The sequence below is a fragment of the Falco biarmicus genome, chromosome 5 (assembly GCF_023638135.1).
Source record: "Falco biarmicus isolate bFalBia1 chromosome 5, bFalBia1.pri, whole genome shotgun sequence".
In the NCBI taxonomy this organism is placed as follows: Eukaryota; Metazoa; Chordata; class Aves; order Falconiformes; family Falconidae; genus Falco; species Falco biarmicus.
Window position 1 is genome coordinate 54264307 of NC_079292.1, and position 12067 is coordinate 54276373.

At 49.6% G+C, this 12067-nt stretch overlaps 1 protein-coding gene across 1 annotated transcript; it reads left to right on the top strand.

Moving 5' to 3' along the window:
• Nucleotides 1-3264: 3264 nt before the first annotated feature.
• ARHGDIB (Rho GDP dissociation inhibitor beta) lies at nt 3265-11943 on the top strand. Its single transcript, XM_056341422.1, has 6 exons — nt 3265-3404; nt 6912-7100; nt 7620-7703; nt 8574-8650; nt 10143-10206; nt 11143-11943. Exons 2-6 carry the CDS (start codon nt 6923-6925, stop codon nt 11340-11342), a joined length of 603 nt encoding a protein of 200 aa, XP_056197397.1. The 5' UTR covers nt 3265-3404; nt 6912-6922; the 3' UTR covers nt 11343-11943.
• The last annotated feature ends 124 nt before the right edge of the window (nt 11944-12067 follow it).

Below are 12067 nucleotides of genomic sequence, written 5' to 3' on the forward strand. Positions count from 1 at the left end.
TGTCTTCCCAGCATATCACCTGTAGTCTTCCTGGAGACTGCAGGAAGATTGAGGGGGAGGCAAAGCTCATGACAATGACAGGATTCAGCAACATTATTCATTAGAGAGAAATCCAGGTTAATATGTACTGAGTTTAGTGCAAATGGAAATGGGTAGCTTCAAAACAAAGCACTTCACAAGAGCAGTACCAAAAAATACTACACTATTGGAGACTCCTAGAATTATAAAAATTGATTCCCTGCCCGAACTGAAATCTCTTTTTATTTTTCCCTTCAGAGCTTCCAGCCTGAGAAATTTCAGCTCTAAATTAGACAGTTTTGGAAATTAAGAATAGGTGAAAGTAAAGCCTTCTAACAGGTGAGGGTTTCCTGAATTATTATTCACTTCTAAAGGCCATAAAGTAGTTCCTTTCCTCAAACACAGCCACCTCTTCTGCAGAAGATGGAGATGACATTTAGCAGCATGCACTAGCAATGTACCACTAATCTAAAAAATTCAAATCCAGAAATGCTGGACAGCTTATGGCAGAAATCCAAACTCAAATAGGAAAAAAAATGCCATGCATAAGATTTTTTTAATCTTACAGTTTTTAAGAAATGTCAAAATTTGTTGGGTCCAGTAAGGTGCTACAGATAGTATATGACTATTGAGAGTAAAGGCTGTGTAGCTGAAGGATATGCATTTAAAAATTTGCATAAACTATTTACTTGAAATTAAGTTTTGACACTAGTGGTTGATCACACGTATTAATGTGGTCAACTAATTGTACAACCAACTGTGATCAGTGGGGTAAAAGTACATAAGACCTAATCATAATACTTTAAGTAGAAAATATTATTTTCCAACTAAGAATACATTTGAAAGATTACCATTTCTTTGGCAATAAAGCAGGTACACTCTAGATGTTATCCTTGCTTCCTTCTGTCACAGACATAAAAATTGGTTGTGGTTGGACAATGTCTGACAAGAGATGATCTTCATTGCATGGCATCAGTTTGTCAGAGATTAAATACTTAGTGGTAGAGATTTGCTTTCGGTGATGTCCTGCTCCAACACAGTTCAAAACCTGCCTTTCTTCCAGCAGATCAGTGACGTTGTTCCCCAGCGGGATGTTGGATGTGCTGACCCAAAGGATGATGCCTGGCTTCTAAGCTCCCATATGCTCAGTATGGCACGTATCCAATGTCTGCAGCAACTTCTCACCTCTCTTACCCATGGGAAGATGAAGCACAGAGCAATGATGTGATTTGCCCATGATTACATACTGGCTAATTTCTAATATAGGAGTAAAATCTGTTTCTCCTGTGTGCTAGGCAGAAGTGCCAATATAGGATGAGTGTACATACCTATGGTGGCACACAGCTATACATCTCTATATCTTTATGCATATTTGTGGATATACTGGTCTTGATGTATGCTCACACATGTTTAGAAATAGTGTGCAAACAGCTATGCAAAGGCACAGGCAGCCTGGTATTTGTCTCCAACTAAAAACCAAATGAGACGAAACTAAACCCAACCACACCCCAGCAAAAAGTATCGTAATAACGCTAGAGTTATGATTGCACTGGTCTCTGTACACAGCCACTAAACCCTAGGAGATTTCACGCCAAGCCATGAGTGAAAGGTAACCTCAACCCACAGACCATTGCAGCTAAAAGGTGTACTGGTCTCCCAGTACAAATTGGGAAGTCTATTGAAATCAGAGAGTTAGACCAGACAGGACAGGAACCAAGAAAAGAAATTGATGTACAAGACGCAGGGGCTGCTCAACAAGACCATTTCCACAAAGCTCCCCATAGTTAATACATCCAAATCTTCATGCCTTTCCCAGGCCAGGGCTGTTCACATGAACAATTTGAGCCACCATAACATGGCACTGTCATTGAAAGAATTTGTTCTGTCATTTTCCCATCCGTATCACACACAGCCCCTTCCTTTGTGCTGGCATAACGGTTTAGCCACATTTGGCCATTGTGAGCAAGGATTGGGAAACCTATCTAGGTTTAAAACTCACTGGTATATATTTATGCATTTGCTTACATATTTTTACCAGGTACATTTTAAACTTGGCTCAGTGCTGTCTTCAGCTCAGTTCTCTTGTGCTGGCCCACGGGGAGGGTTAACGTAGGAGTGAAAAAGAGCAGCAGAGAATAAAATGATTTCTCTTGGTGGTGAAGCTACTTCATGGAAGCTTAAAATGTTTCTGATGCTACTGCCCCTGCTAAGTGGAAACTCGTTTGCCAGACAGACCTATGCCCTGTTTGTCCCTTGAAATGCATGAGATCAGAATCAAAGTGCCACCATCAGCCTAAATGAAAACAATGGTAGGCTGGGAAAATCAGTCCCCCTCTTCTGAGATCTGTCCATCCCTGAAGGAGAGCCCTCTTACTCAGTTGTTCGCAACCTTTAAAAATTTGTGTATGATAAACATTTTCTAATGGACATGTGGATCTGGGGCAGTGAATTTAAGCCCATTGACAATAGGTTTTCTTTGTTTATTTTGCTTCTGCAAATGCATTAAGAGCAGTCTATCAGTCATTGCAGATCCAGATTTGTCGGCTGCAGATCAATGATTCAATTTGTTGTGCAGTGAGGATTGTTACTAAAGAACTAAGTGGGCACTCCATGAGTGGAAAAGAAAATCTGCTGATATTTCAGAAAGGAAGTGGTGTAAAATCTTTCTGATCATTTAAGCATCCCTGGGAAATGAGAGCTTGTTCTTCTTGAGGTAGCTGGTCTTTGAAACCGCTTGTGTGAAAATGGCTGGGAGTTGGGAACAATTAGCTGATTAAGTGCAGCAGCAGGTAGCATGCATTAACCAGGAAAAATGAGGTTCATCAGTAATGACCCCCATTTGCACACCCTCATATCCCGCCCCCCTCCGTATGCAGGTACTCAGCCTGATCCTCCACTTATTTTGATCGGTGTAAATCAGAGCCAGCTTTTGAAATCGACCTTAATTACACCAGGAAAATAAACAGAATAAAAGCCGGACCTGAAAAACAAAGTCCCCCAGCTCCCAGGCACAGCACCGCGCACTGAGAGCCCGGAGCCGCGCGCGGGTAGCACTCCCGCGTCCCCAGCCGGGCTCGGCTCCGCAGACAAAGCCCTGCGCACCTCTGCGCAAAAAGAGCGCAGCGCCGGGCGGGCGGGCGCGCAGACAAAGCGGGGCAGGCAGCCGGCGAGCGCTGCAGCATGCGGAGCCGCGCAGGGCTTCCTCTGCGGGGGGGGTGGGGGGTGGCGGCGGCTGATTTTTTTTTTTTTTTTTTTTTTTTTTTTTTTTGTGCAAGTGTTATTTTTTTTTCCTCTCTTCACCAACTTCCTTCCTGCTTCAACTGCCAAAGCTCAGAGCTGAGCGCTGAGAGCGGAGGAGGACCCCGGCCGCAGGCGCCGCGCAGCCGGTGAGTACGAGCCCGGGCGGCGGAGCCGGGCAGGGGGCGAGGCGCGGGCGCACCCCCGGCTCGCGCTCTCCTGGCGCCGCGCAACTTTGCGCCTTTGTGCTCGGCGGCGGGCTGCGCTGCCCAGCCTTCCCCGGAGAGACGGCAGGGCCCTGTCTGCGTCCCGTGGGGAAGTCGGGCTTCGCGCTGGGATGGGGTGGAGGGGCAGGAGAAGGGGAGGCAGCCCCCTGGGTGGCGGGAGGGCCCCCGGGGGGTCGCGGCGGGTGTATCCCTGCGGAGTGGTACCCGGCGATCCCCGGGGATGGCTGGGCACGGGTTCATTTTCTGCCCTCGCACCCCCGGGGGGTGGGATGGGGAAGCCGGGGCCGGGGGCGCTGGTGGGGCTGGTGTGCTGCTCCCCCATTGTAGAAAATTACTTCCTCCCTGCCAACCCCGCTTCCTGGAGATAAGCCCTCGATCACAAAGTGAGAGCAGATACAATGCTGGCCCTGTGACACCCCTCTTTGTGCCCCACGGTGGCCTGGGGAGGGTCCGAGACGGGGCTCACGCCGCCCCCTCCTGCTGCAGGTGTGAGGGCAGCCACCCACCCCCGGCAGCAGAACCCAGTTAGGGAGATGCTCGCACCCCTCAGCAGGGCACGATTCCTCTTTCTCCTCCTGCAGCCATCTCTCTCTCTGGCAGGGATCCCTAACCCACTGCTTTGTGGGTGCTGCCAGGCCTCAGAGGTGCAGGCGGTGCATGACTGCAGGTTGGGGCTGCAGGAACGGGAAAAATATGGTGGGTCAGGGCACAAATCATGCAGATTTCTCCTTGCATAGACCATTTATAGAGTTAACGTTCTCATTTTTAATGAGGAGCGTGGCCTGAAGGGGGGGTCTCAGCCCAGCCCTTGGCATGAGCAGTGGCACAGGAGCTCAGGGACCCTGACAGCTGGGCACTGACCTGCTAGCTCTGGGGAAGCGCGTTGCCTGAGCCCAGTAGCATGTCTCAGCTTGCAGAAGGGACCAGTCCCAGAGCTGGAGTGAGTAGAGGCAAGGGCAGCTAAGATGTGAGCTTTCCTCTTTGTTACCTGCCTGGAAGTTTGGTAGGAAGGCAGGGTCAGGCCCACAGCCTGGGGAGAAGTGCCAGAGTAGGGTCTGATTGGTGCCATCCTGAGAGACATGTGAGCCAGGGGTCGTTCAGCCCAGACAGCCTGGCTAGCCCTGTTCCCTGCTGGCTCTTGCTGTTGGCACAGCAGGTTGTCTGCCCACCTTTCTGGGAGATTTTCAAAGCCTGAAAGCATCCCCCCTCAAGTGAGCCACCCCCACAGGCTGGTAGAGAAAGACTCTGTGGCATGTGTGATGCAAAAGGAAGGTCTGAGGGATGGGGAGCAACCAGCTGGTCCAACCCTGACTGCCTTTTCTCTGCGTGTGGCCAGAGATCTCTCTCTCCATTGCCTGGGTCTCTCCTGTCCTGTGATAAACCACAGCCCCCCCACCCCCAGAGGATGGGGGCAGGCAGCTCTGCTTTGTGGTTGTATTGGTGGCACATGCAGCCTGGTATCATGAGAGAGCTTGGGAGAGTGAAAATTACTCAGATCTGCAGCTGGAGCCCAAGTGGAAGGCAAGACCTGGCTGTGGCTGCCATGGCTCATCATGTCCTCTTCTTGTGCTGAGTGCGGGGTAACACTGAGGAGGATGCGAGGCTTTGTAAGGTAACTGTGTTGGGGCTGCAGAGCAGTGGGGCATGACCAATCGCTGCTTTCATGAGAGAGCTTCAGGTTTCCTTCCTTATGAAGACAAACTCAAGGGCCTTTCCCATGGTACGTCAGTCCTTCACACTCCTAGGGCTGGACATGAGCTCATCCAATGTTATTCAGATGCTGGGACATGTTTTTTTCCCTGTTCATTTGAGTTGGGATTCCCTTTTATTTCCCAGCTGCTCACTCTGCACTGGTTCCTGACTCACCACAAAATTCCAAAGTAGTTTTGCAATGGCCATTGCCCATTCTGTGCCTGACTGAGTCTTCTTATTCCTGTGCTGCTTGGTCCTTCTCTGTCCCTTTGTAACATGCCAATATACCCCTCCTTGATCCCACCCCCGAATTGGACTGAGAGGTCTGCATATTACTCATTGCTGCCTGATTCCACTTGCTGATTCACGCTGAACTGTTGCACATATATATATATAAATATATGTATATATTTTATTATTATTTCCTTTCTGTTTTAATGAACGAGAAAACTATCCCACTAGCTCCCAATGTAACTTTTGGAAGCAGGGGCAGATGTTAAGGCCACAGCTGCAGAGAATGATAAAGGACTTGCTGGGGAAATTGCAAATAAGCAGGCAAAAGGGGAATTCTTAGTAGAGACAGCCTTGAAGAAGGAGTTAATATAAGGGTGAGTGGAAGTGAACTGAATGATCTGTGTAGCTCAACAAATTCTTCTTGCTGACAAACAGCAAGGAATAGCTTGGTCATTTGCAAGAACTGCCACAGCACCAGGGCACTGCTCTGTTATTCAGTATTTCTCTGAAGAGTGGGAAGGTGGCTAGGACCATGTGTCTGGCTCCATGAGGCAGGCAGTTGACTAAGGGGGACCTGACACTGCACTACTTGCCCCTCTTGCCTGTCTCCTGTTCCCCCATCCCATTCCCTGTCTTCTCATAATTGGTCTCTCCCTGCTCTGGCTCCTGTTTGGGATGCCATCCAAGCAGTTTCACTGCCCTCCTGCATTCAGCGGCAGGGTCCCAGCCATGGTGGCTGCAGGTCCCAGCTGTCCTCTCCTTTCTGAGAAGCCCCACTGATGCTGCACAAGTATGCATGGCTGCTCTGCAGCTGGGCTGGATGCGGTCACCAGTGCTTCCTTCCTTGGGGGGAAGAAGACCTGACTGATGCCTAAAGTAGGTTGTTCCTGGGAGCAAGCACTGGGAACGCCAGCAGATAGACTATAGCGAGTGCGTTTCCTTGAGGGTTTCCACTGACTTGTTAATATAAGGGAATTGCTGTCAGGTATTCAATCTTTCTGTGAAATGTGGCTTTTAACCCATTATGAGAGGGTGGATGAAACGTCTGGCCTTGGCTCTCTGTGACCCGGTGTGTGGCAGTGGCTCTTTCTGTGAGATAGTTGGCGAGTGCTGAAACCTTGTGCAGTGGCTTGTAATTGCAGGGTTGCTGGCCACAACCATGCTGCAGAGTGGCTGTAAATCACTCTGGTTTCAGCCTCCACTCCCACACCTCCTCCCCGGGAGGGAAGAGTGGTCTAGGTCTGCGTGTGCGCGTGGTGCCTGCAGGGAGAGGAGCGGGGGCAGAGGGGGATTGTGTTCAAGCCAGAATATCAGCACGGCAGCATCAGGATTGCAGCTGATCACTGTCGCCATTTGCCTGTAACGATCCCACCGTGTTCAGCGCCGAGCAGATGCCTGCCTATCTGGGGGTCTGAGCCACGCTGTGCCCAGAGCGAGTGCCCCCAGGGACGCTACCCCACTCCAGAGCAATCTCATTGACTGCCCCCTCCTCTGTTACCCCAGACCAAGTGACCATGACCGAGAAGACCCAAGAACCTCATGTGGAGGAAGATGATGATGAACTGGATGGGAAGCTCAACTACAAACCTCCTCCCCAGAAAACACTGCAGGAGCTGCAAGAGTTGGACAAGGATGATGAAAGCCTTGCTAAGTACAAGAAGTCCCTGCTGGGAGATGGACCTGTCGTAGTAGGTAGGCTGGGGCATGCTGATAGGAAGGGACTGGGAAGATGCATTGCAACAGTGTGCTGTGGGGCTGGGACAAGGTGGCCTCAGAGAAGAGGGAGCTTGTTTGACCAAGCACATACGCTCCTGCTGGAGGAATGGGGATGGGCAGGTGGAGGGGTACATGTAAAGGAAGCAGGGAAGATGCTCTGAGCATTAGGTGTAAGGTTACTGGGGCATGCTGACATTGGAAAGGGACTTGTGGTGGGAGTTGTGTGGGCCTCAGAGGACTCCTGAGGGGATGAAATCTTGAGGGGAGCCTCCTGTAGTGGACAGACCTCCTCTAGGTATTGGGCTGGAGGCTGGAGGGATCCATGTTGAAGGACTGGGATGGATGTGTCCTATTGTGCTAAGAGAAGCCTAGCATTCCTAGGTGTTCAAGAAGTGCAGTTTCTTTGTGGGAAAACAGCCCTGTTTCTTCAGTCTTGTTTCCTCTGCATTTAATTTTGCAAGCTGACAGCTTCCCCCTTGACTTTCCTACCTGCAGATCCAACAGCTCCCAATGTAGTCGTCACCCGACTCACCCTGGTGTGTGACTCTGCTCCAGGACCGATCACTATGGACCTTACAGGTAGGCACAGACTCTGTCCTTGGGCATGAAAGGGGACAAGCAAAGGCCCTGGCACGCTTCAGATTGAAAGGGAATTCGTCCTTGGGATGCTACAGTGGGTTTTAGAAAAACTCTGAGGGCATCTTAGCCTTGTTTCTTATTTTAAGGTATACATATATGAAAAAGGAGATGTAACGGAAAAAAATGTCGAGGGTCTTTTTCTTCATCTAGACTGCTCTAGGAGCTCCTGGGTTTCTCCTGCCTTCTCTTCTTGCTACCTTTCAATGAGAACTCATGAGCACAGGGATGCCTGTGTTCAGGTAACAGGCTGTTTTGAAAATTAAGAATGGAGCAATGCTGCAGTTCCGGCTCCTGGGGACTGGGGAGAAAACCAGGCTTCACCTTATATGGGCTTTTCTGCAGAGAGAGGAAGCTGGGCCTGGAGGAGCAGAGAGGCTTCCTGTTCAGCTGAAACCACACAGAGCCCTGCAGGGCCTGGGCAGACTCACAAGCCCAGCAGGAGCTGCGAAGCATGGTGCAGTCATCTGTGCCTAGCCCTGGCTTGGGTGAAGCATGCACACACTCCTGCAGATGCCCAACAATGAGTCTGTGCATAAGCAAATTTGTGTATATGTGCCCACACCTATGTTTGTTTTTGTTTAGGCATTTTCTTCATAGATGTGGACACAGACATATATGTACACCCAGGTGTTTCCATGTATCTGCTTGCACAGTGCAATTGCTTATGGAGACCTCCATGTACTCATTTTGCAGATGTGCCATCCTTCGAAGGGATGCTCACCTTGGATGCCAATCCCAGCCCCATGCCACCGCTCATGGTCTCTTCTTGCCGTGACACCTCTAGCTAACAGCTTGATGCTCTCCTTGCAGGTGACCTTGAAGCACTCAAGAAAGAGACCTTTGTATTAAAGGAAGGAGTGGAATACAGAGTTAAGATCCACTTCAGAGTGAGTCATTTTCCTTCCTGTTGATTGTCATCAGTTGCTGAGGCCAGTCAGTGGCAGTCTCTCAGATAACTAGAGCCAGGCAGCATGCCTGCCCAAAGTCTGGGCCCCTGTAAAGCTCCCCTAGCTTCAAGTGTCATTCTACCCAACAAGGGACCAGGTATTTCCAGAGAATTGCGTCTTCTTGCTCATTCCTTGGAAGAAGTTGCTTTCTGTCTGCTTGCAATGGTGAGCCATAGGTGGTTTGGAAGCCACATGGGTAGTTTTGCCTGAGTTTGGCTTGGTGTTTTAGCCACCAGAAAATCTTTACTTCACACAAAGTGGAAATGGACAGGGATAAGAGAAGAGATAAAGACTTTCCATTTAGTACTGGTTCAGTCAGCATTGCTGGGCTTCATGTATGCTTAAAAAAGATTTAATACTTTAACATTTGGCCGAAGATAATTGAATTATTCTGGGTCACGATATACCCAAATGGGCTCATTTGTCCCCCTCTTCCATCAACCAGTGTGTCAGCCATTTCTTCTGTTTCCAGCTGAAGATGAAACTTGGCCACACTGCAGTGTGGCATCCAGTGTTGATGTGATCATCTCCACAAATGTTTTCTGTAGACAAAGCTGGGCTTGCCAGAGAAAGCAAAAAAGGAAGGATAGTTCTTCTAAAACAGATGAGGGGAAGTGTTAATGTTATGGGTTCTGTAGGAAAGATTTCCCTTCTTCTCTGAGGCTTTCTCTCTGAGGTGACTTTGTCCCCAGAGACACCTTCAGCTCTCCTTTGTCCTATGAAATACTTCCATATGTGTCTGAGTCCTGTTGACAGGAGACACGTGGAGCCAGACGAGTTATTCTAACTCCTTTCCTCAGTCCCAAGGCTGGTAAGAGCTGGCACTGTGTGAATTCTCCCCTGGGATATAAAAGGATCTGCCTGTCTTGTTTCCAGATTGAGTAGTGCTGTGGGGAGGCAGTATATGCTGGAGGGGGGACAGCAAGGGATACATCCAAGCTATCCATGGGAGATTTGAGGAAAGATTATGAACAAAACTGTATCCCTCTGTCTCTTGAGGAGAAACTTTCTAGTTTGTCACAGAGCTTAGAGGGCAATTGAGAGTTCTCAGCTAATCTTGCGCACCGCTTTGTGCTGGAGGGATGATTTTAGTTGCCCATGATCTAGTTTTCTATATGGAAATTATTGTCTGGGAACTCACTGCTTCACTCTTCTTTGTCTTTCTCAGCCTGTCTTGTGAAGGTGACTGATGTGCTCCAGCCAGCTTCGAAGTCAGGGAAAGGATGGGCAAGTGTAGGAGATGCACAAAGGATGCTGTAGGTTTCCAGGTGCCTATGGAGAAGTCATGTTACTCCCCACAAGATGTCCAGTGCAGAGCCTTTGAGAGCAGTGGTGTAGGGAGCCAAGATGGGTGTCTCTAAGGAGAGAGAAAACCAGCAGACACAGAACCAAAACTCTTCCCTTGACACTTACTTCAGGTCATTTCTTGCAGGTAAACAGGGACATTGTGTCGGGACTGAAATATGTGCAGCACACCTACCGGACAGGGGTGAAAGGTGAGTAAGAGCTCTTTGTACCCTGCACACCAGTGCTCCTGCCCCTGTGTTCCCTCTGCTCAAAGAAGTGTTCCTGCAGCTCTGGGCCAGGACAGAGCCTCCTCTGGTCCCAGGGACCTCCTTGTGCCACCACACAGGAGGCAAGACTTCTCAGCAGAGTGCGCTAGCATGCAGCCTGCACCAACTGTTTCCTGTTCCTGTGTGAACTCACTATCAGCCAGCTGTGGTATCTGTATGCTGCACCACTGTCTGTAACAGCAGAGACACCAGAGACACTGCTTACAGTGCTTGCTACAGATTTCCTCTCTGTACAGAGCTCTTTACCTCCCCTGTGCTCCTGTAGAGTGGCTCAGTCTGTGTGGAGCTCCCCACCCCCTGAAAGCTCTTCCAGATGCACTTGGTAAAATTCAGAGCTGCTCTATGAAGCTTCCCACTACGTGCAGAGCTCTGTGTTTGCCCATGGCCTCTCCTCTTGATGCAGTGCTGCCCTGCCTGGGTAAGGCAGAGGAAAGCCCCATTTTGCACACACACATCCCACTTGCATTTTTGCATGCAACCACCTCTAAGGCTCCAGCATCCAGTTCAGCACACGTAAGTTGTGTCTTCTCACCAGAAAAGACAAAAGGGGGGGATCAAGAGAGATCTCAAGCCATATGCTGGGTGTACCCACTCCCTTCCAGCAGCACATACATCTGAGAGGGTACAGACTGAATTGCCTGTCCATCTGTCCATCCATCCATTTATCTTTCCAGCCATCCTTATGCTTCACTAACCCACTTTTTCCATTGATTCTATTCCCCTTGCTGACATGGACTGTCCCTTTCTCTCTCCACTATTTCCTTTCTGTCTGTGATCTGTGGTCATGCTCATGGCTGCTTCTTTTCTTTACCATTCGCCACCTGAAGGACTCATCCCTTGCGGTTTGTTTTCTCCTAGTGGACAAAGCTACGTTCATGGTTGGCAGCTATGGGCCACGGCCAGAGGAGTATGAGTTCCTGACTCCTATTGAGGAAGCTCCAAAGGGTATGCTGGCTCGAGGCACCTATCACAACAAGTCCTTCTTCACGGATGATGACAAGCATGACCATCTCACTTGGGAATGGAATCTGTCCATCAAGAAGGAATGGACAGAATGAGTTCACCCAGTTTGCCTTCCCCCTTCCTATCCCCTTGCCTCCTGCACCAGTCTCCAGGTGGGCCATGCCCACCACGCTGCTCCTTCCTGTCACCTGCCACTGTGGCCAGCCACAGCCCTGGCAGCCCTTCCTGTGGGCACTGGGGCTCTGTGCCAGCCTTGGTCAATGCACAGGCCTGCAGGCGGCCTTTGCTGCTTCTTCTGGTACACTGAAAATAACCAGCCTGTTCTCACCACTGCCCCAACATGACACATAGTGGGTTAAATTGGGAAGCATCTCTCTCCCTCTTTCCCAGTACTTCTTCCTGCTGCCTCTGTCTCTCCTGTACCAACTCCAGTCCCGGAAGTGCCTTTTCTAGGAAACAAGATCACCTGGCAGGGCAGACTGGTCCCTGGAAAATCCCTATCTAAGTTACATTTGCCATGTGCTCTGACTCCATTGTAAATGGTTACTTACCTCCTGTGATGGTCTCCTGGTCTGTATCTGGTGCCCTACCCCGTTAAAAATCCATCCTTGTGCAGGCAAAACCAGTCAGGGGGAATGCAGCTAGATGCTGTAATAAGACTTCAGTGTCCCAAGAATAAAACCAGTTTCTTTCTTCTTTTCTGTATGAGTGTCACATTCTTTTTCTACAGTTTGTTTTTCAGTGATGTGTATGGGGAGAATGTGTTACAGGAAGGCTTAAGAGCATGTTTCAACAGGGAAGTAGCCCTCCTCCTGCGAAA